Raw genomic sequence first — 23,980 nt, 5'->3', positions numbered from 1 at the left:
CTCAAGTGGTAGAGCGCTAGCCTTGAGCTGAAGAGCTGAGGGACAGCGCCCAGGCCCAGAGTTCAAGCCCCACAACTGGACCAAAAAAAAAAAGGGAGGGAGGGAGGGAGGGAGGGAAAGTGAATAAAAGGGAGAGGAAGAAGGGAGGGAGGGAGGGGATAAAGGAGAAGGAAAGAGAAGAAGAGGAAAGGAAAAGGGAGGAAAAGAAGAAAGAAGGAGGGGAAGGAGCAAGGGAGGGGAAATGTTTCTAAAAACATTTTTAAGATCTTTATTTTAAGCTTCTGTTCGAGTGTATAATGATGTATGTGTGTGTGTGTGTGTGTGTGCGCGCGCGCGCGCGCGCGCGCGCGCGTGTGCATACACAAACATAATCTTCAAGAGGCATCATTAACATTCTTTCTCCTTTAGGCACAGAATCAAGTTAGGACTCATGAAAGACAAGCGGGTTGGATTTGTGGTCCCTTTTCAAGCACTCTGAGGCTGATGAGTCTATGTGATTACAGAGGCTGCTGGTCTGCTTGGAGGAATCCATTTATATCCACAACATTAAAGATATGAAGCTGTTGAAGACCCTCCTGGATATTCCTCCTAACCCAACAGGTAAACTCCAATCACAGAACCAATCCCTGCACCCCTCCCCTCCCTCCCCCAAGTCCAGACATTCGCTTTCTTTGTCAAGTTATTTTTTTCCAGCTAGACTGAAAACCCTAGTGGTGTTGGTCTTGATGGTATTGACCTTGAAGTTGAGTGCTGGCACATGCCCACTGTGTAGTTAGGCTTTTAGGAGGCTGGTGTGGCCTGCTCTGCAGCCCAAGAGCTGCACCTTTTCCTGGGATCCAGGACAGCCAAGGAGCTGAGCTGTGTAAGGTAGACGCGTGGGAGTCCCTGGAAGCCCGGTGGTAAAAGCTATTTGCCCCCAACACTTTTTTGTGGTTGTTCGTTATGGAGTAGGTATGATAATTAGAAGCAGGTTTTGACTTGGTATGTCTACACACCAAGCATAAGGATTGGGTTTTATTCCATTACAAAGAAATCTCTTGACTTGGGTGATATTAGCTAGGATATGAGATGTTGACTAAAGTCTCAGGATTTGATACTGATTGAATCTCTTTGGTATTTAAGAATGGAAATAGTTTGAGTGGGTCAAGCCTATCATCCCTACCCACTCAGGAGGCTGAGATCCTTAAGGATGACAGTTCAAAGCCAGCTTGAGCAGAAAAGTTCACAAGACTCCATTTCCAAAATAACTGGCAAAAAGCTGGCTGCAGGCATGACTCAAGTAGTAGAATGCCAGCTGAGCGAGTATGAAGCCCTGAGTTCAAACCCTAGTACTTCCAATAAAAGAGAAAAGAAATAGCAGATGATAACCCTTTCTTATTTTATTTGGTTTTACTTTTGTCAGGCGTGGAGTTGTGAACTCAGGGCCTGGGTGCTGTCCCTGAGCTGTTTAGGCGCCAGGCTAGACTCTACCACTTTGAGCCACAGTGCCATTTCTGGTTTTCTGGTGGTTAATTGGAGATAAGAGTCTCATGGACTTTCCTGCCTGGGCTGGCTTCTAACTGTGATCCGCAGATCTCAGTCTTGGGAGTATGTAGGACTGCTGGCGTGAGCCACCAGCACCTGACTAGGTGATGATCTTTTTACGAACTCACTGCACTAAGAGTGAACCAGAAGGAATCTCTTTACTGGGGGGGAGGGAGGTGGGAGGGGTGGGTCAAGGTATCATCACATGAGAGCAGTCATACGGAATAATGCAAGTTAATGTTTATAAGTTGTATTCTAGATAAGGCCGGTCACCTGTTGCCGTGCACTGCAGTTTTCTCCCAGGGCTTGACTTCCATGTGGCCATCCTCAACCAGGTGTCTACCTTAATGACGTGAACTTTTTACTCCCCCCTTTCTTGCATTAAACGGGGTGACGTTTCTGAAAGTGGCCATTGCAGGACCCACTGTGCAGTAACCATTCCTGATACATCTAGAGTCTCGCACATGCTAAGCGCTATCACCGAGCTACACCCTGGCCACCTGGTCACCTCGAGGCCACTATAAAAGTCTCTGAGGTAATGACTTGCAAGCGTATTTCTCAGAAGGAAACCATTTATGGTGGTTAAGTTTTTGTTTGTTTTAGAAATGAGGGATTTAAACAATCTTAACAAGGGCTGAGAGTGTAGCTTAGTGGTAGAGTGCTTGCCTAGCATGCATGAGGACCTGGGTTAGATTCCTAAGTACCACATGAACAGAAAATAAATAAAATTAATTTAAAAACCCTAGGGGGAGAAAAACAAAAACCTAATCTGAACAAGCATTTATTGAAAATGGGCACCAGAGGGCGCCCACAGGTTCAGCTATGTCAGCTGCTCAACCCCAAACCAAGATGGCCGAAGTTCCCTGAGCCTGTCCATTCTAGGCCAATATGAGACCGAAGGCCTGGCTGCCTGGAACAGGGGTGGGATAGGAGTGTGCCTGTGAGTGTGGAAGGGAGGGAAATGGGCTTTGACGGGATGGGGCGTGTCTGAGTGAAGCAGAGCTCCCACAGGAGTGGGCCCGAGCTGTGGCTTGCCTAAAGTTTGCTCTCATTCTCTCTGAAGAGGGGAATTTCCTGCCTTATACCTACCTTGCACTTGAGCTTTCACACCAGATGACCTGTAAGCACGCTCCCTGCCCTCCACCTGCTTATTTTTAATCCTGCATTACAGTCCCGTGTCTCTGATGGACAGGGAAGAGCTCTGAGGAAGCTCACTGTCAGGTGATCTCATCATTGTGTGAACTTCATAGTGTGTCCATACACAAAGCTAGACAGTCGAGCATGGGGCACCCCCGAGGTGGCACTCCTAAGTGGTACACCCGTGGTCTATCATCCACCAAAACACGTTACTGGGCTTACGACTATAGTTAGTTCCACTTCAGCCTAGAAAACTCACTGGCTGCCTCGATCTTTACAGTGAGATGGAAACTTGGAAGAAAATAAGGTTGTGAAGTGCCAGGCTATGTTCCACACAAAAGGGACTAATTTTTATCATAAGAAAAAAAAAAATAGAGGGCTGGGAATATGGCTTAGTGGTAGAGTGCTTGCTTATCATGCATGAAGCCCTGGGTTCGATTCCTCAATACCACATAAACAGAAAGAGCCAGAAGTGGCACTGTGGTTCAAGTGGTAGAGTGTTAGCCTTGAGCAAAAAGAAACTCAGGGACAGTGCCTAGGCCCTGACTTCAAGCCCCAGGACTGTCAAAACAACACAAAAAGAAAAGAAAGAAAAGAAATAGAGCTAGGTGCTGGTGTCTCACACCTATAATCCTAACTACTCAGGAGGTTGAGATGTGAGGATCTAGGTTCAAATTCAGGGCAGGCAGCAAAGTCCATGAGACTCTTACCTCCAATTAACCAGCAAAAGCTGGAAGTGGGGCTGTGTGTCAAGTGAGAAAACATTTGCCTTGAGTGAAAAAAGCTAAGAGACAGCACGCAGGAACCTGAGTTCAAGCCCAAGTACCAAGCCTCAGATAAACATTATAAAAGGATCTAAGAATATACCGAGCATTTCCTTTGCAAGGGTCAGGGTCAGGTTGATCGAGTGTATCGCTTTAGACTGCCGATGTTCTTGGGGACCATAGCTTTTCCAAATCCTCTATAATTATCACCCCAGCTGCTACTGAGTTCGCTTCCTGCAGCAGGCAAATGAGGTGATCATTTTCCTCCCCAAGACTTGCACGGGGAGGTTAGCCAAGGTCACCTGTGAGTGAGCCAGTGTGGGTCCCCATGTCCACACACACCATCAGACCCCACTCAAATCAGAGAGCTCCCATGATGTGGTCGCTTCTTCCTGCCCCCCCCCCAACCTAAGCTGTCAAAACCAGGAACCTAAAATTCCCCGAGGCGAGACACTCCTTGTCTGTACTTTTTCTCTTCGTTTATTTTCTGACTCAAAATGTCAAACGGAAACCCTGGCTCTTGATGTTAAGAGTTCCTTTCTGGAGACGTAGGGAAACAAAATGGCTTGCTTCCCTGGCTTTCGCGGGTAAGTGCTGAGAAGCAGATCTCAACATAGTAAACGCTAGACGTCCGTTAGATCCACGGAGTTCCCCTTGCGCTTCAAGCTCTGTATTGAATGTGGCTGTAAATTTCCTTCCTTCTATCACCACCCCTGTGTCTTGCATGTTCCCGTTGGGTCAAAGATTGCAGGCTGTTTCCTTTGGTGTGACCAGTCGGGGCTCAGGGTGAATTTCCTGACAGCACAGCAGTGGGTGCTGGTGCCCGGGGCAGCCAAGGGTGGAGATCTCCGGGACAGTCAGGCCAGCTGTGGAGCCAAGGGTGACAGGGGCACTCCCCTATCGAAGGCGTAGAGGGAATGTTCTAGATCATGCAGCAACAGGATCATGGGACAGAGCTATGGTTTATTCTTCAGCAGGTCTCCTTTCAGCAAATGATGATTTTTCACAATCACATGGAGTTCTCCTGTTTTTAGAAACTGGAAAGCAGAAAGCAGTTCATAGATGTGGTGCCTAGTACAGACTGGACCTTGTGTAGGTTAAGCACACACTATACCACTGAGCTACACCTCTGTGTGTGTGTGTGTGTGTGTGTGAGTGTGAGAGAGAGACTCTGTGTGTGTGTGTGAGAGAGAGAGAGAGAGAGAGAGAGAGACTCTGTGTGTGTGTGTGTGTGTGCGCGCGCGCGCGCTGCTAACTTGGGTTTGAACTCAGGGTCCAGGCACTGTCCCATAGTTTCTTGCTCAAGACTAGTGCTTTACCACTTGAACCCCAACTCCACTTCAACTTTTTAGTGGTTCATTAGAGATAAGTCTCATGGACTTTACTGTCTAGGCTGGCTTCGAACTGTGATCCTCAGATCTCAGTCTCCTGAGAAGTTACATTTACAGGTGTAGGCCACCAGCGCCCCACACCATGTTTAACTTTTGAAGAAGTGTCAGACTGCCTTCCAAAGCAGTGTCCCATTTCCGTTGCCTCTGGCAGTAGACAGGTCTCCAATCTCTGCCAAGATTGGCAATCTGTCCTTCTTACTGTAGCCATGCTAGTAGGGGAGATGTGGTAGTTGTCTCTAGGTTTAGCATTGCTCTTTTCAAACCCAAGCACTCAGAAATCCTTAGTAATTACCTTCTGCATCTGTAAGATCTCAACTAGCCTCAAATCCAAATACCTTCCCTTTTTTATTCAGAATTCAAGGCCTTAAGCTGGCTAAGCAGGTGCTCTACCACTCAAGCCATACTCCCAGCCTTTTTCATATTTGGTTTATTAAATTGAGAGAGCAAAAAAAAATTGTTAAGTGAAGTAAGTTAGGCTAAAGGAGTCAAATGTTGCATATTTCTCTCATATATGGAAGTTAGATCTAGATTACAAACATATATGAGCGTATACATGGGAGGATTCCAGTGTACTTAATTTGTTTATTCAGATAGGGTCTTGAGCTTTTGTCTGGGGTTCATTTCAGACCTTGATCTCCCTACCTCTGCTTCCTGAGTAACTGGAATTACGGAGTGAGTTACCATAACTGGCTCATGCACTCTCAACTTCTCTGCTACTGCTCCTACGGGAACCCTTGGGCAAGTCCCTGCCATCTCCTGAGTTCTCCAGGGCCAGCATGCCTTTTGCCTGCCTTGCTCTCCTTGGAATTCCCATGTGGATTGAATGAACTCGGATGGGACTGGGAGTTAGAGATCTCAGAGCAAAACTGGGAAGGTGCAAATGGCCTCTTCTAAAGCCAGGGCCAGAGTGACCTTGTACAGGCGAGGGGTTACAGCAGGCCAGAGCCTCAGTGAAGAATGCAGTGCTCACATTGTGTGTGACAGGCGATAAGAACGCAGGCTGGGCTGTATGCTCAGCAAAGCCAGGGCAGGAAACAAGATCTACTTCCAGCTCTTATCATTCAGTTTGTTTTTCTCTCTTTTCTCTCCCTCGCAGAGGTGAGGAGCTTTTTGGCCTAATGTAAAGTTTTCCTTATACTTTTATTTAAAAAAAAAACAAAACAAAACTTCATCTGGGTACTAGTGGCCCATGTCTGTAATCCTAGCTACTAAGGAGGCTGAGATCTGAGGATCATGGTTTGAAACCAGCCTGGACAGGAAAGGCCATGAGACTCTTATCTCCAATTAACCACCCAAAAACAAAAACAAAAAACTGAAAGTGTTAGGGTGCCACCTTTGAGTGAAAAAGCTAAGGGACAGCACCCAGGCCCTGAATTCAAGTCCCAGTACTAGCATGAAAAACAAAACAAAAAAACCAAAAAGCACTTCACATACTAACTTGTAACAAAGGTATCAGTCACCTTTTTTGGTATGTGTGTGCCAATCCTGGGCCTTGAACTCAAGGCCTGGGCGCCGAGCTGTTTTGCTCATGGCTAGTATTGAACCACTTCCAGCTTTTTGGTAGTTAATTGGAGCTAAGAGTCTCAAAGATGTTTGCACCTTGATCCTCAGATCGCAGCCTCCTGAGTAGCTAGGATTACAGGCATGAGCCACCTGCCCTGGCCTTTTTTTTTTTTCTTCTAAATTAAGTCTCCCTTGCATAATCTTCTCAAAGTTCCTATTTTAGCAATACTTTAATTGTGTGAGTTGCTTTGAATTCACTGCTATGTCATATGATCCTCGTAATCTAAATTATTGTGAAAAGTCTTTACTTAAATGCTGTAGGGACCATCCCTCCCACTTCCTTGAGTCTCCTGGTAAATTAAAACGGCTCAAGTGACCTCAGTGGCTTGGCCTGTTTGCATTTCTAGAGGAGGTCAAAGCATCTTCAGTCCCAAATATCCTGTGTACTTTGTTTGCTTCAAAGACCGGGCTGGAAGTCTTAACTCAGATGCAGATACAGTGGCCGTTCACCTCTGCAGACACCATTTCCTTATCGAAGCAGGGTGTTCACGCTTCCTCCCCCCTCTAGCCTGAGCTTCCTTGACAGCTGTCGAAGGTCAGTCACCCACAGTCTAGCACACACGTGCCTTTCCTGGTCGGAAATTCTAGTTCAGTTAGGAGTACATTTTCCTGTACCCCTAGAAGGTAATGGGAATTGGAAAACGAATCGATGTTGTTTTAGAGCCCCGGGATGAAAGTGTGAAGGAGACCATTTTTAATTTTCTCCATTTTGATCGGAAAGGACATGGCCATGGTTCACTCAGTGACTGCTTTATTGAAATTCTTCAAGTAACCCAACAGAAAGGAAATGCTGCTGTGCCGTTCCTCCCCTCACCAGTAGGTGGCACTCTAGTAGTACTTTTTCCGAGTACCCTTCCCTTGGACATCGTCTTCATCGCCTTTGTTCTTTTCCAGGTCTGTGTGCCCTCTCTATCAACCATTCCAATTCTTACCTGGCCTATCCTGGAAGCCAGACAACAGGCGAGATTGTGCTTTATGATGGGAACTCCCTGGTAAGTGGGTCCTCCTCCCTTAACCCTGCGGTTAAGGAAGGCCTGCTGGGTGGGGTGAGGTATGGAAGGGAGTTTCCCACTCCTGGCTGGGTGGAGGAAAAGGTAATGATGTTTACCCTGGGACCCTCCATCAGACAACTGTAGTATGGTAGCCAGGTGCCAGAACATCTGTAGCGTGATGCAGTCACCTGCCAGCTAGTGGCTGAGTTGTCAGACTGGGTCACACAGGGTCCAGGTGTAGCCTGTCACCCATCCCTGCCCACTGTTCTTCCAAAGCTTCCTTGCTACCCAAGAAGAAGGTTGTGCAGCTAATGTGCAAGTGGGCTGGTGGAAAGAGGGAGACAGGGAGCCCAGCAGGTGAGGGAGAAGGCAGGAAAGAGGAAGGCGAGGGAGATGAAATCTACCCCAGAGCCATTCCTTTTTGTCACCACCAGAAAACTGTCTGCACCATCGCAGCCCACGAGGGATCGCTGGCTGCCCTTGCCTTCAACTCCTCAGGCTCCAGACTAGCGAGTGCGTCAGAGAAAGTAAGTGTGCTCCCAGCATCTCCTCCTATCTGTGGGTTCACCGGATGGTTCTTGAGATACCCCAAGATCTGGGACAAGCTGGTAACATGAAGTCTGATGAGTCTCTTAGCCTCCTCAGATTATTGTGCGTGTGCGTGTGCACGCACACACGTGTGCACATGCTAGTACTGGTGCTTGAACTCGGCCCCATGCTCTCACTTGGCTTTTTCCGCCCAGTCTAGCACTGTACCACTTGAACCACTTCCAGCATAAGAGTTTCTCAGGTTGGTCTTCCTCTGCTAGCTTCAAACCTTGATCTTCAGATCTCAGCCTTCTGAATAGCTAGGATTACAGGTGTGAGCCACCAGTACCTGGCTCTGAACTTGTTTAAGGGTGTGGATTTCAGATCCCTGCTCCCCACACACACACACACAACATACCATCTTATTGAGAAATGTGCATGCGTTTCTCTCCACAGATGCAGATAGACACTGCATTTCTTAAACACAGTGTCCACTAAATATTTAGCTGTCTAGTCAGAGAGATTGATCTTCTCTGACTAGAATAATCATAGAACCTAATTTCAACTGTCATTCAAAGCAGATATATTTTCATAGCCAGGGGTAAAAGATTCTAGGAAACCGGGACCGTTTGGAAACACATAACACACATATAGACACACATACGTGCACACATACATCTAAACACACATCATACATGAATACCCCCATGCATACATACATACATACTTGCATGCACACTTAGAACCTTGGGCAGAAGTGGAGAGAGAAAAGGAGTCAGTGTTCAAGGTTCCAAGATTTGCTTCTTTGGCACGTGTACAAATAACAATGCCTCTCTGCCAATACTCTGTGCTCCCTCTTCCGATTAGATGTTTAAAACCAGTCAAACAAACTGCTCTCTAGAGGGACACCGCAGCGTGAAGCACTTCTGGTTAGGAAACGACCACCCGCCTGTCTTTTCCAGGGCACAGTCATCCGGGTGTTCTCTGTACCTGACGGACAAAAGCTCTATGAGTTCCGGAGAGGAATGAAAAGGTCTGTGTTCTGTGTTAAACCCGCTTTCTAGTCCCACAGAGGCCCTGTCATGGCTGACAGAAGAGGACAGCGGCCAGCCCCGGGTCCCCCCCCCCTCCCCACCCAGAGGAAGTATTATTCATGTACTTTCTCGGGTCATTGACACTGGGGCCACACATGGGGCTTAGTAAAACTGCCAGCAGAGAAGCAGTTGGACACAGGAGTTCAGCACATCTTTTGATGTGTGTGGGGAGAAAACAGAGAGCTCCGAGTCACAACCCAAAAATAATTTCTGATTCACTCCATGGAAGTGTGGCTATTTGGATCCTTCCCACTGCAGCGTTCTGCAGCTTGATTGGCGCAGAGCAGCTGGCATCTTCAAAGGAGCACGGGAGGCTTCTGGCTAGAGGAAGGGCCAGGCCTTGTTTCTCTGCACCATGATCTGTATGGATATGTGTGTGTTTACACATGCATGCACACACATGCCATTACTGGACCTTGAAATTCAGGGCCAGGGCCTGTCCCTTAGCTTTTCTGCCCAAGACTGACACTCTATCCGTAGAGCTACAGCTCCACATTCAGCATTTTGGGTTTTTTTGGTGGTTAACTGGAGTTAAGTCTCACAGACTTTCCTGCTCGGGCTGGCTCTGAACTGAGATCCTCAGTTCTCAGTCTCCTGAGTAGCTAAGATTACAGGCATGAGCCATTGGCACCGGGCTCAAAACCATGATTCTTTGTGCATCTTCTCCTCATTGGTGTGGAAGGGGGATATAGAATACCTGTGTTCTTTTTTTTGGGGGGGGGGTCCAGTCGTGGGGCCTGAACTCTGGGCCTGGGTACTGTCCCTCAGCTCTTCAGCTCACGGCCAGCGCTCTACCACTTGAGCCACAGAACCACTTCCACCTTTTTTTATTTTTGCTTATGTGGTACTGAGGAATCGAACCCAGGGCCTCAGGCATGCAAGGCAAGCACTCTACCACTGAGCCACCTTCCCAGCCCCAATACCTGGGTTCTTTGAGATGCTTTCCGAGGCTGATCTGGGGACGGCAGGGTGGTGACCCTCATTGTTGGCGCTCACTGGGCTGTGTGTCGCTGTGTGTAGGTATGTGACGATCAGCTCCCTAGTCTTCAGTATGGACTCTCAGTTCCTGTGTGCCTCCAGCAACACAGAGACCGTGCACATCTTCAAGCTGGAACACCTTGCCAATAGGTAAATGGGGCACAGAAAAGGGGAAGAAAGGAGGAGAGAAAGAGACCAGCCCTGATTCCTCTGCCTGTGTAGAGGATTTCTTTTCGAATGTCGCACATCTGGCCTGATTTATTACATCAGTCCATTGGAGGCATGTGCAGAAGCACTAAATGTGGGTCCGTGCTCCCGAGGTGGAGGTCATTGACTCTTGGCGGTATCATGTTCCTCATCTATAAAATAATCCTAACAGTGTGTGCATCGTAGGCTTGCTATGAGGATTGAATGAGTGTGGATATTGGCCAGTGGGCTGTGTAACCAGCCTAGCTAGAAATGGCGGCGGGGGGTGGGGGGGGGGGTAAGACAGGTATAAAGTGTGTGCTACTTTGTAGCAATGGGGCATCTGTGTGTGTGTGTGTGTGTGTGTGTGTGTGTGTGTGTGTGTGTGTGTGTGTGTGTGTGTGTTAGTTTTCTATGGCTGCTGTAACAAACGGTCACAAACCTAAAGTCTCCACAGAGTCATGATCTCACAGCTCTGGAGGTTAGAAGCCAAGCACAGCATGGTGGGGTTCTCTGCTCAGAGACCCCCAAGGCTGAGGTGGAGGTATCTCCATGCAATCTGTGTTCTCACCCGGGGCTCAGAGCCCTCTTCTGAACTCATCCCTCTTACTGACAAGGTGCAGGTCCTGTCGGCTGTGGCTGTGACCTCTCCGCCTCCCTGCTGGCCATCGTGATCCTGGGCCGCTCAATTCCCTCCTACACAGCCTTCACACCCTCGGCCTCCCTTTCACTCCTCCTCTCCTCCTCATGCCCTTCAAAAGTCCTTCCCATCGGGGAGGATAGAACCCAGGGCCTCACCCAGGCTAGCCAGGGCGAGTCTCTTGCAGAGGAGTGCTGGTTTTTGTTGTTGTTTGTTTTTGTTTCTTTTCGTTGGTCGTGGGGCTTGAACTCTGGGCCTGGGCGCTGTCCCTTAGCTCTTCAGCTCAAGGCGAGTGCTCTTCCACTTGAGCCACAGCGCCACTTCCAGTTTTCTGGTGGTTCATTGGAGATAAGAGTCTCATAGATTTTCCTGCCCAGACTGGCTTTGAACTGCAATCGTCAGATCTCAGCCTCCTGAGTAGCTAGGATGACAGGCGTGAGCCACCAGCGCTGGGCAGGAGTGCTGTATCAGTTCTGGGGCCTGACCTCAGGGCCTAGGCACTGGCTCAGCTTTTTCCACTGAAGTCTGGAGCTCTACTCATTGACCCACAGCTCTGCTTTTCTGCTTTTTGGTGAGTAATTAGAGATAAGAGTCTCACAGACTTTCTTGCGTGGGCTTGCTTCAAACCGCAATCCTCATATCTCAGCCTTCCAAGTAGCTAGAATTAAAGATGCCAGCCCCCAGTGCTTGGCATGTTTTTCTTTCTGGTTTGCTATATAGTCCAAGCTGGCCTCGAACTCCTGGGCTCCAGAGCTCCTCCTATCTCAGCCGCCTGAGTAGCTGGGACATACTCTACCATACCTGGCATGTGTTCTATTATTAAGGGCAGATGTGGTTGGATCAAGCCCACCTAGGTAAACAGTTGGAGGCCACCTGAGCTGCATAACACAGTACAGCATGGACTGGGATCTCAGCAGCCCTACAGATTGGAGGCTGGGGTATGGCTCTTCAGAGCCTCACTAGAATTCTGCCTGCTATTGGGTGTGAGTGTGTTGGTTGCTAAGCACCTGCTAGGTGCGTGCCTATGTTGGAGTTAGGAGAATTCCCCTCTCCACTAGCTAGTCTCTGGGGCTGCATCCATTGGCCCAGCATGGTAGAAAAGAATGGTTACTTTGTAACCAGTGGTGTGTCGCTTAGTTTCTTATTATTTTATGATTCTAGTGACAAATTAGGCAGCTTGTGCCTAGGAATCTGCAGACACCCAAAGTGCTTCTTACTCTAGGAAACTGAACCAGGAAACATCTAGAGATTTGCTCAATTATCTTCTAAAAGCAGGTGCTCAAGTGAAGGCTAATGACGCTAGCCCTGGCCTGGAGCTCATGTTCTATAGCTCTGAGCTACAGAACACTTTCCACACCTCCTCCCTGGGTGCCCACGGGATTTCTAGAAGGCAGGCAGGGAAGGCATGAGATACTGGGAAAACTGAGGCTCTGAGAAGTTCAGCAACCCGCTCAAAGCCAGCCTCAGTCTCCAGATCCAGCGTCCACAGCAAGCACCACATTTTTACCCACCAGATTTACACTAGACCGCCAGTCAGAACTGGAGACGTTGCTCGGCCACATCCTAAGCACCCTGGTGACTGGGAGAAATTCACCTCCTCCTAACTGGATAAGCTTCTCAGGAGAAAAACACTTTCTCCACCTTCTTAGTATGGTATGGTGCCCGGCCTCTGACATTGAAATACAGCAGGCTCTTGGTAGCCGCGTGTCTGTGGTTCCAGGGAGAACACTATTGAGGGAGAACCACGCATGCTCCAGAGGCATAGAGCTCAGCGCTGTTCTGAGGATGGTGGATTTTATTTTTCCCACAAGACCATCAGACTTCCACTAAGGACATTCTGTCTTCAACCAATGTAAAATTGTCCCTTTACCACTCAAGTTAAGCACATTAACTTGTACCTTGATTTTGGGGTGGTGGGAGCACCATTTGCTTTTTGGAGAATCCTGTTTTCCAGAATTAAGGTCAGGGAAACACTCAAGCGATCACAGAATGATTTAAACACACTTTGAACACAGCTGCCGATTACTTGGGGCCGGCTGAGGGCTTCTCCTGTGATGTACACAGGAAATCAAAGTTTTGTTTTTGAAATGTCTGTCTTTTTTTTTTTTTTTTTGCTTTTTGTTTTTCTGTCGGTCATGGGTCTTGAACTCTGGGCTTCAGCGCTGTCCCTCAGCTTTTCAGCTCAAGACTAGCGCTCTACCACTTAAGCCACTGCACCACTTCTGATTTTCTGGTGGTTAATTGGAGCTTAAGAGTCTCTTGGCCTTTCCTCCCCAGGCTGGCTTTGAACTGCAATCCTCAAGTCTCAGCCTCCTGAGTAGCTAGGATTACCAGTGCCCAGCTTTGTCTTCTGAATCTTTAACCCTGCTTGCTCACAACCATGTGTAATAAATCTACCACTGAGATAGGTTTACTGTCCTGGAATGCAGTGGTGTGTTGTAGCTCCCACTCTCCCCATCTCTTTCATCCCAGGTCCCCCCCAAAAGACCAGGTCTTGGCTCTGTGAATGTCGTAGCTGCCCCCCCCACCCCGCCCCTTCCCAGAGGACTTCCCCTCACTACCACCCCCATTGGTGTTAGGAACAATGGCTGCTCCCTCCCCTGCTCAGTCTCCCCAGGGACTTTTCTAACACCTGCTTGGGGGGGCGGGGCCGGGGAAGTGGGGCTCCCCAAGCCTGTACTTTTTTTTTTTGCCCTGTATGTTTTTTGGCCCTGTACTTTTTTTCCCCTGCACACTTTCCTCAGAGATGAGATCTTCTCTGTAGACTTTGCTGCCTTCCCAAACAACCTCTGAAACAGCACCGCTCTCTTATGGAGCTTTCCATCACTCATGCTGTCCTCTGCTGGAGTAGGCTGAGCCCTGCTGAGCGCCCATCTGTTAACCAAACCTCTCACCACCACCGATGAGCCAGGTCCAGGAGGAGCCAGCGTCTCCCGCCTGCTGCCTCAGCCGGCCTCTACCTGTCATTGGTGCATAGGACAGGAAACTCATTGTCCCCTCAGCTGTCCTGTGTCTGTCAGTGGCCAAGGTGACCAGGGGCCACTGGACACATCTAGGAAGAGTTGATATATCTGGATGGTGTGGCTTGTGGCTCCCATTTGCTTCCCTGGCCTCTGCCCTTCACTTCATCATGCCTATATTTGGTCTCCTCTTCCCAGTCTATTGTATTTTATTACCTTGTCTGGGGGGTGGAGGACACATGGGTAGTGGGGTTTGAACTCAGGACCTCATGCTTGCTAAGCAGGCGCTCTACCACTTGAGCCACTCCTCTAGCCTCATGTACTTTCAAGTAATTCCAGCCTGGCATAAAGCAATCCACCTATGGTGCCTCCATTTGTGGCTGGGATGACAGGTGTGGGTCACAGAGCTCAGCCATTGTGCTTCCCCATAGCTGCCATGCCAGGTGGGCACCACTGTACCCGGCCACTGGTTAAGATAGAGTCTCATACTTGTTCCCAGGAATCCCCCAGTCTCAAGTTGCTAGGACTACAGGCTTGAGCCACGGTACTTGGCTCTAGCCTCCTTTGACCATTCTGTCCCTTATTCTCTTGCTAGATGATCTTCTGAAAATGCTCCTTTGCCCGTGACTCCTTCTCATTTCTCCTTGTGAGATCCCTCTCTCTCTCTCCCTCTCTCTCTCTGCCCTGGGGAATCAAGCCCCAGCTCCTCCCTTGCCTTCAAAGTTCAGTGGCCGCCACCTCCCTGAGACCTCGCTGTACACAGCCACATTTGCCACCTACTTCGCTCTCTGCCAGCCTCTTTCCTTCTCCCGACACACCGCCAGAAAGGGACTCACGATCGTCCCTGCTTTTCAAATAAGAAAACACACAGAACCCAAGAAGGTGAGGACCTTCGGCCCTCCTGGCCCTCCGGCCTGGGCCTGAAAAACCTTCCTCCTCTTTTACACACCCGTGTCCCCACCTTGTGTGTAGGATTGGCATGTCACCCACCAGCACACGGCTGGGTCTAGAGGGGTCCAGGAGCTTCCTCAAAGACCCCCTGGCCAGTTTGTAGTGGTGAGGAATGAGCCAAGGGCCTCTGATCTGCAGCATCAGGGTTGCTGGCAGGGCCACCGCAGGCGCTCCGGGGAACGCCGTGTGCTGCCACACTGTAGCGCACAGAGACGGGGGTGTCACTCACAGTGGGGCTGTCTGGTGGAGGCAGTGGCTCCAGGGGACCTAGCAGCTCTTGTTGGGTCCCCTGGATGCCCAGCTGGCTCCCTGGCTGTCATCAGATGCCACCCAGAGTGTCTTGCCCGGAAGCTTGCCCTCGTCTGGCTCAGGAGGCCTTCCCCGCTGGGATCTGCCTGTTCCTTGCCCAACCCCATGCAGGCAGGGGCTCGTTTTCCAGCATCCACACAGCAAGTGCAGCTCATTCTCTACCATTTTTGGACATGTAGAAATCACACTAATCATCAAATACATACTTTTTTTTTTTTTTTTTTTGTCAATCATGGGGCTTGAACTCTGGGCCTGGGCGCTGTCCCTCAGCTCTTCAGCTCAAGGCGAGTGCTCTACCGCTTGAGCCACAGCGCCACTTCCGGTTTTCCGGTGGTTTATTGGAGATCAGAGTCTCACAGATTTTTCCTGCCCAGGCTGGCTTTGAACCACCATCCTCAGATCTCAGCCTCCTGAGTAGCTAGGCTTACAGGCATGAACCACTGGCTCCTGGCTCAGATACATGACTTTAATACAAGAAAGCACAGGGAACCTCTTAATGGCTTCTCGATGGCTCTTCTGAAAGACACGTGGTCCCCCAGTAATCTTTCCTTATTGCCCAAATAACAGGACTGGCAGGGGGCTGGAACCTGGGGCTCGGGCAATCTCTGCCTGTGGCAGGGGTGGGGTGTGGCGATCACTGAGTGGACGTGGCTCATCCTGGCCTCTGCATTGCCCCTCCAGCCGCCCAGAAGAGCCTTCCACGTGGAGTGGCTACGTGGGGAAGGTGTTCATGGCTGCCACCAACTACCTCCCCGCCCAGGTGTCCGACATGATGAACCAGGACAGGGCCTTTGCCACGGGCCGCCTGAACTTCTCCGGACAGAAGAATATCTGCACGCTCTCGACGTACGTATGTATGTGTGGAGAACACCCGTCTTCACCCAGCTCAGCTCACAGGCGCTTTCCCAAACCTCGGGATCCCTCATGATAGGAAGGGAATAGAAGACCAGAGGCCCCCAAAGCAGGCTGTGCACAGTCAGCCAGTCTCTGCTCGCCTCTCATTTTAATGGGGGTTCAGGCTGGAAGCTAGCCTGGGAATATCATCCTTCTGGCTTCTGATACCATCTTGGAAACAATTCCTCTTTATAGGTGGTTACTTAAAAATCCTCCACCTCTGTTGTCTTCACTCAGACACCACGGGGCTGACAGGTATTTGAAGAGGTTTAAGGAGTTAATGAAAGAAGTAGAACATTAAAAAAAAAAATTTCCCCCCATTGAAGCCGGTTTAGGAACTGGTATGGTGGTGTCTCAGTGAGGAAGCAGAGTTTATGGATGATCACAAATTCAAATCCAGCCTGGGCTACCCAGTGAGACCCTGTCTCATAATAATAGTAATAATAATAATACAGTTGTGGCCAGATGTTAGTAGCTCACACCTATAATCTCAGAGTTCTCAGGAAGCTGGGCTTTGAGGAGACTGGTTCAAAGCAGGCTGGGCCGAAAAATTCAAGAGACTCTGTTCTTCAATGAACCAGCAAAAAGCTGGAAGTGGAGGTGAAGCTCAAGTGGTAGAGATCCAGACTTACGCAAAAAAGCCAAGTAAGAGCATAGAGCCTTGAGTTGAAGCCTCAGTACTGGCACAAAAAGATCCAAAATGAGCACGCAGAGACCAGCCAGCAGCCCTTCTGCCCATCGGCAAGCTGCAGCTTTGTCAGTGGCTGGAGAGGAACTGGTGATGAATCACTGAAGCAAGGCTGCCTCGTGCCGTTGAGATCACAGCTCCTGTTCCCCTTGGTTCCTAGGATCCAGAAACTGCCAAGGCTTCTCGTGGCCTCCTCTGACGGACACCTTTACATCTACAACTTGGACCCTCAGGACGGCGGAGACTGTGTCTTAATCAAAACTCACAGGTGAAGAGTCGAGTTGTCACAGACAGCTGTTCGGCAATGTGTGTGGAGAGCTGTCGTGGCTCCACGAATGAAGTCCAGCCAGGATGCTCTCGGGTCCCCGCCTCCCCGGCTCCTTGTGGTCCCCCTAGCCTGGCTGTCATGGTGGCCAGCCCTTAGTGGATTCCCACTTCAGTCAGGTACTGTGTCAGGCACCCTCAGGCTCACAGTGCCCAGAGGCCTCACACTGCAAATGAAACACCCCCTGTTCAGCTAAGTACACAGTACCCAGTACTGTATACACAGTAGGTCTCCATAAATACAGAACCATGGAAAGGGTGACACTGATCACGATGCATTGTTCACATGTAAAATTGAAGTCGTGGCCAACTATTTGAAGATAGTTGTTCTTAAAGTTCCAAAAATTGCTGGGGCGCTGGTGGCTCACGCCTGTAATCCTAGCTACTTAGGAGGCTGAGATCTGAGGTCCACGGTCTGAAGCCAGACAGAGCAAAAAAGTCCGTGAGACTCTTATCTCCAGTTAACCACCAGAGAATGGGAAGTGGAGCTGGGGCTCAGTCGGTAGAGCGCTATTCTTGCACAAACAAGCTCTACGGCAGCATCCGGGTCCTGAGGTCAAGCCCCATGACCAGCAAAAAAAAAAAAAAAAAAGCTTGCAGAATTGAACTGTGAAGTTCAATTGCCCGCGGGGGTGGGGCAGGCCTTTCTCACTAAGTGAGCAGATGGGGGGGGGGGGGGCGGTCATTTGAAATTGCATGAATGATCCCTGATGATCTAAGCCACACCACTTCATAAGGACAGCACAGCCTAGCGGCGGGGCTGTAATTCACCTTCAGGTAGCAGAGCGTGACCCTGCTCTACCTTTCCATTTGAAGATGTTCTGCACATCCAGTGATTTCTTTTCTTCCCCCCCCACCCCTTAACTACTGCATGCAGCTTGCTTGGCTCAGGAACAACCGGAGAGAGCCAAGAAAATGACCTCAGACCTTCCTTACCTCAGTCTTACGCAGCCACAGTAGCCAGACCAAGCGCATCTTCAGCCTCCACAGTGCCAGGTAAGCCGCGTTGGGCAGCCGGGAAGCCCCCAGCTGCTCTGCCCCCCTCCCCCCTACTCTTCCCTGCATGGGGCCTGCTCATGGCTTTCAATCCATGTCCCTAATCCTGACCCCTGCAACACAAGAGGTTCATGTCTTAAGAAGCAGCATTAGGCCAGGCTCTGGTGGCTCACGCCTGTAATCCTAGCTACCCAGGAGGCTGAGATCTGAGGATCGAGGTTCAAAGCCAGCTCAGGCAAGAAAGTCTGTGAGATTCTTATTTCCAACTAGCCACTAAAAAGCCAGAAGTGTAGCTGTACAGGCTCAAGTGGTAGAGCACTAGCCTTGAGCAAAAAAAAGCTCAGGGCCAGCATCCAGGCCCTGAGTTCAAGCCCAGGACCAGCACCAAAAAGAAGTAGCATTTACCCTTTGCCTCTTAGATCTCCCACAGAGGTGCACATGCAGGCCTCTAAGGTGGAAACCAAGGAGACTCAACCGTATCTTGAGTCAGAGGCTGATGAGGGGATAGTTAGGAATCCCTGTAGTTGGAAGGCCAGGATGCCACTGCGGTTTCTTTGGTTCGTTCTTTTTCTCAGGCCCCTCCCTCCCCTCCCCCCCCCCCCCCCCACCGAGGTCCTAAGGGTAAGAACTGAGCTGTTTTCCTTTCTCCTTGGTCCCCAGGCTATTCTGAGGACGGTGGGGCGCTCCGAGGAGAGGTGATTCCGGAACACGAGTTTGCCACGGGACCAGTGTGTCTTGATGACGAGAACGAATTTCCCCCTGTGAGCATTAGGAACCCCTAAGAGCGCAAGGGCGAGGGCTCTCCGCCTGACTGCCTGGGAGGAAGTGCGTGTCACCTTGCACACTTGCACACCGACTGACTCTCCTTGTTTCCTAGTCCCTAACAACTAATCCTCTGCTCTAAAACGCAGCTCTAGACCGCTGCTGGGTGCTTCGATCCTGCAGGCTAACGAGCCCTCAGGTCATGCTAAACCTGACCCGTTAGAATAACCCAGCACTAATCAGGGAGTGTGGCTGGGTGTTCATTCAGAGACCTTCACTCCACCTTTCCTTTGCTTCCATACACTGCTGCTCATAAGGTAGGAGCTTCGGCCCGTGTGAACTCATCCCTTCCTGAGGCGCCCAGGGCTGCTCGTGCCCACCGCTGCCTTCCCATTCCCCAAGCTGACCAAGCTGGGCTATGTGGCGGGGACTCAGCTGGCTGTGGGGAGCTGACCCACGCTTTAGCTCTGGCCGGGCAGACTGAGTCTGCGCAGCAGCTGTGTTGAAAGCCAGAGCTGGGAGTAAGCTCACCTGGGAACCTTTCAAAAAGGTTCAGGGCCTGGAATCTGTCCCTTAACTTTTTCACTCAAAGATGGTTCTCTACCATCTGTGCCACACCCCCAGGCTTTTTTTGCTGGTTAAGTGGAGATAGGAATCTCATGGTTTTAAGCACCACTACTGGCACAGAAGAATCTTACAGACTTTCTTTGCCCAGGCTGGTTTCCAATTGACGATCTTCGGATCTCAGCCTCTTGAGTAGATAGGATATCCGGAGTGAGCCACGAGCACAAAGCTCACCTGAGGATCTTTTCTGGGGTCCCCGCATTCTGCCAGCTGAACCGGCAGTAAGTGGTACCAGCTGAGCACTGGGTTCCAAAGTGCGCATGGGGTGGGGGTGGGGGCTGGGAAAAGGATTCTCTCCCTGGGGAGTCCCAGGTCCACCCACACCTGCTGCAGCTTCTAGCAAAAGCGACATAGGCCCCTCTTGGAAGTCTCGCTTAGAAAACATCCCAGACAGACAGCTGGAGATCATTTTGAATAGCCACAGTATTTGAACCAAGGTCTGGAAAAACCAACTCCTACAGCTAACGTGTCCATCTCCGCTTTCGTGCACAACTCATGAGACCTGCGGTGTGTTCTGCATCAGTTGAGATCCATTTGCAAAGCGACAGAGTGCAGGTCTAGCTTCTTTCTCCCGCTGATACATGTAACAACATCATGAGTATATTTGCTCCCCCCCCCAAAAAAATACTGTGGGGGCTTTAGTGCATGACTAGGGGGTGTTTGTGATTTTCAGCTTGGCTCTGTGGATTGTAGCTTGACATTGAGATTTCTGGCTTTGGATAGGCAAGTGGCCAAATGCCTGGCCAGCAAGTGACGTGTATATTTAAGTCATGGGTCAGAGTGGTTCTAAAAAATACTAATTAGAAATGATAAAACATTTTCTGGCTTGCAGCCTAACGAACGATAGCTGTCTGGCCCATTGGACTCTCATGACCCCAACTAGGACCAAAGGGCGGGGGGGGGGGTTGTTTGTTTTATTTCTGCCACTACTGGATTTTCTTTTCGGGCCTTGGGGTGCTGTCCTTTAGCTTTTTTGATGAAAACTGGCACTCTACCAATTGAGCCACAGTTCCAGTTCTGGTTTTTTGCTGACTCCATTGAAGATACGATCACAGACTTTTTCTGCCCAGCCTGGCTTTGAACCACGATCCTTGCATTTCAGCATCCTGAGTAGGTAGGTAGGATTACAAATGGGAGCCATCAGCACCCAGCCCAAAGGGCATGTTTTGTTTTGTTCTGTGAAAGCTGGTGGCTAGTGACCTCAAGTGACATTTTCCAGGAACCCGAGCACTCCAGGGCAGACTCGGTGGGGATAAAGGTGACCATCTTACATCACCTAGAGCTTAGAGCACTGGGTCAGGGTCTGAAACTGCTATAAAAAATTTCTACACCATGAATGAAATTCTCAAGTGAAATCAGAAAAAAATCTCTTATGCTTAGAGAATTAGGGTAATTCTGGCATGTAGGAAGTAGTCCCTTCTTACCAAAAGAAACTTGTATAAATAATAGGCACCCTGGATTGATCATTTGTTTAGTGTGAAAGAAGAAAAAGGAATTGGAGTTGCTGTATATAAGACCTGGTGTTGGGGCTGGGAAGGTGGCTCAGTGGTAGAGTCCCTGCCCCTGTGAGTGCAAAGCACTGGACAGAAAAGCAAAAAAAAACCTACGATACAAAATTAGGAATATTATTTGCCTAGATAGGGCCAAAGAGCTGAATGCGAGCCAGTGGCCTGGTCTCCCTCCTTAATTACCAAATGAGTGAAACCTGCTTTAAACTGCCTTAAAAATTTGTATGAGCTCAAGATATAGCTCAGTGGGTAGAGTGCTTGCCTAGCACACATGAGGATCTGGGTTCAAGCTCCAGCACCCCCAAGAATTTGTATACAAGAATCACTTCCTGCCAGCAGGAGTGTTAAGATCCGACTAAGTTCCCCAGAATGGCTGTGAGACTCCAGCAAGTGCCAGGTGACCTCCGTACACGGTAGGTGCTAGATGTCATGGTGGCCACCAGCCCAGCCTGTCCCTGAGCCTGCAGGCAGAAGGTGAAGAAGGGCCAGTGTTCCCAGGGAGCCTCTGGAGCAGCAGCGGCAAAGACCAGAGGGGTGAGCGCCCTGGGGACATGTGCTACCTGTCACGCCCCCACTGGCAGCCATGTTCAAGGAGGGATGCTAGAAAAGCCCACCCGCTGCCCTGGTTCTGAGCCGCCATATTGGTTGCAAGTACTGGTCCAGAGTCCGTGTCTTGACTCACATTCCTTAAACGCTTCTGATCTGTAGAAGGGTCTTCAAGGATCAGCTTGGTTGAAATCTCTTCTGGACAGGAAGGAGCACAGGCCTGCCAGGGACCTCCGTCAGGGCTCCCTGGGACTCTGCCTCTGTCCCCTGGGTCATCACCAGTGACCTCTGTAGAATACAATATCACCACCCTCATACCACCTCTCTCTCCTTGGGGTCAACTTTGCTCCCAATGAGAGAAAGGCAGGATAATCACTTCCGGTCCCTCCGGAGGAACCCAGGGTTTTGTGACTCTTAGCCTTGTGAACCAGCATAAAACAGTTTTCACCAAGGACATATACTGACTTAAGTGATTTAGCAGTCCGTGTTTACAATTAAAGACGAGCCTTTTTAATGCGTATAGACGTATAAATATACCTGCACACATTTTATGTATAGCCAGTTTTTCAGTGTTCCATAATCATCTGGACCTGCATAGGACTGGGTGGGGTTTTCTGTGACTGGAGAAGCTCCACCTCCCCAGCGGACGGCGTGGCCCCCGGCCTGTAGGGGGCGCAGCTGCCCCCAGCCCCTTCCAGGGAAGAGTAAGGTCATTCTGTTTTGATTCCGGTAGATAATCTTGTGCCGTGGGAGTCAGAAGGGCAAAACGAAGCCGTCCTGACGAGAAGCACGCCTCAGAAATCAGGACATCCCCTGTCAGGTGCTTGTGGAGAAACAAGGAAAGTGGAAGAATGGAGTGCGATTGTCTGAGCAGAAATGGGAGGCAGGATTTGAATCCTGGGTGCTGGGCAGACTGAGCCACGGGACATGGTTAACTCACTCCTCCCTGGGCCCGCCCAGCCCCGGCTGCCAGTGGGCGTGGGGAGCTTCTGTCTATATCATGCTATTTAAGATACCGTCAAACCACCATGCAATGCTAACTAACTATACTGGTACATAACCAGAATTTTATATTTAAAAAAGGGCATCCTTTCTAAATGTATGCTGTGTAAAAAAAAAAAAATGTACTTATAGGAAAAACCTTTTTGGATTGTATTTCTTGTATATTACAAATATATAAAGATTATTTTAGCCAGGCAAAGTATTTTTGCAGTGAGTAGAATAAATCATTTATTATTACCTTGGAGTCCCATTTAGGACACTAAATAAACCTTGGCAAATGCATTTTTGAGGTTTGTTTTTTTTAACTTCATTAATATTTCTTTTTTTATTGTGAAAATACCATACAGAGGGATTACAATTACATGGGCGAGGTAATGAGTACATTTCTTTTTTTTTTTTTTTTTTTTGGGGGGGGGGTCCGGTCGTGGGGCCTGAACTCTGGGCCTGGGCGCTGTCCCTCAGCTCTTCAGCTCAAGGCTAGCACTCTACTACTTGAGCCACAGCGCCACTTCCAGCTTTTTTCTTTTTGCTTATGTGGTGCTGAGGAATCGAACCCAGGGCCTCAGGCATGCAAGACAAGCGCTCTACCACTGAGCCACCTTCCCAGCCCCATGAGTACATTTCTTATCAAGCATTGTTGCCTCCTCCTTTGTTTCCCCTTCCCATCCCTTCCCATCACCCACCCCTCCCATTAAAAGTTTTAATGTGTAGGGAGAGCTAAAATCTTTTAAGAGGGGTAAAGAGAAGAGCAGAGCCATGGATTCATCTACACCTATCTTTGGTTGAGATCTAGGCCTCTCACGGCATCCTTGGGGAACTTGCTAGAAATGTAGGCTCTTGGTTTTTCCTCTAAACCTGCTGAGCTAGGTTTTGCAGTTTCCCAAGATCCCAGGTATTCAGAAACATTGAAGATGTGTATTTTTTTTTTCAGTACACATACGTGGCAGCATCTGAGGGCCAGACCAGGTGGGCACACCTCTAACCCCAGCTACTCATACTCAGGAGGCAGAGATGGGGGCGGGGATTGATATTTGAGGCCATCCTGGGAAGAAATTAGTGAGACCCATCTTAATCAGTAAACAAGGCATAGGTAGCTAGATCTTAGGATCTCAGCTATGTGGCCAGCATGGGTAGGAGGATCGTGGTCACAAGCCTAGGCCTGAACCAAAACAAAACAAAAAAAAAGGCCCTAGGTTAAAAACATACAAAAGTAAAAAGGGGCTGAGTGTGTGGCTCAAGTGGTAGAGCACCTGCTTAGCAAGCTCAAGACCCAGTACAGTCAAAAATAAAGGAAAGATGGTAAAGATCTGCTCTGCATAATACCTTTTGGTATACATACCTGCTAAAAAGACCCGTGAAACTGGGGGCATGCCGAAGTATCGGTTCTGTCAGGTAATAAATATACCAGGTACTTTCCCGTGTTGACCTTCAAAACCACCTTGCAAAGAAGGGTTAAATGACTGTGCCCAAGTTTCAGATCAGGAGCTTAAATCTGGGGTTGACTCTAAAGCCAGTGAGCATTCGAGACACCTTGTCCTCCACCCCAGAGCCCCCGGGGCTCAGGAATTATCTCCAGCCCATGGAGAAGGGACAGCAGGCGCAGGGACAGGGGAGAGGGA

General features: G+C 49.5%; 1 protein-coding gene across 2 annotated transcripts in view; it reads left to right on the top strand.

The window, feature by feature from the left end:
• The window catches only part of Wipi1 (WD repeat domain, phosphoinositide interacting 1), a 34,253-nt gene extending 11,610 nt beyond the window's left edge, over positions 1–22,643 (top strand). The window contains exons 4-13 of one of the 2 annotated variants that reach the window (XM_069993154.1): positions 504–600; positions 7,274–7,371; positions 7,806–7,898; positions 8,862–8,932; positions 10,014–10,121; positions 15,699–15,863; positions 16,760–16,867; positions 17,801–17,919; positions 18,580–18,680; positions 22,093–22,643. In XM_069993154.1, the coding sequence (XP_069849255.1) occupies positions 504–600; positions 7,274–7,371; positions 7,806–7,898; positions 8,862–8,932; positions 10,014–10,121; positions 15,699–15,863; positions 16,760–16,867; positions 17,801–17,919; positions 18,580–18,680; positions 22,093–22,140 (1,008 nt within the window). In that variant the 3' untranslated portion in view covers positions 22,141–22,643. Of the gene's footprint in view, positions 1–503; positions 601–7,273; positions 7,372–7,805; positions 7,899–8,861; positions 8,933–10,013; positions 10,122–15,698; positions 15,864–16,759; positions 16,868–17,800; positions 17,920–18,579; positions 18,745–22,092 lie in introns of both variants that reach the window. The other variant, XM_069993155.1, reaches the window with a different exon arrangement.
• The last annotated feature ends 1,337 nt before the right edge of the window (positions 22,644–23,980 follow it).

Source organism: Dipodomys merriami, unplaced genomic scaffold, assembly GCF_024711535.1.
Source record: "Dipodomys merriami isolate MVZ:Mamm:240054 unplaced genomic scaffold, mDipMer1.0.p SCAF_42, whole genome shotgun sequence".
Lineage (NCBI taxonomy): Eukaryota > Metazoa > Chordata > Mammalia > Rodentia > Heteromyidae > Dipodomys > Dipodomys merriami.
The sequence above is the reverse complement of the archived record's forward strand: the minus strand, read 5'-3'. Positions and strand labels throughout refer to the sequence as shown.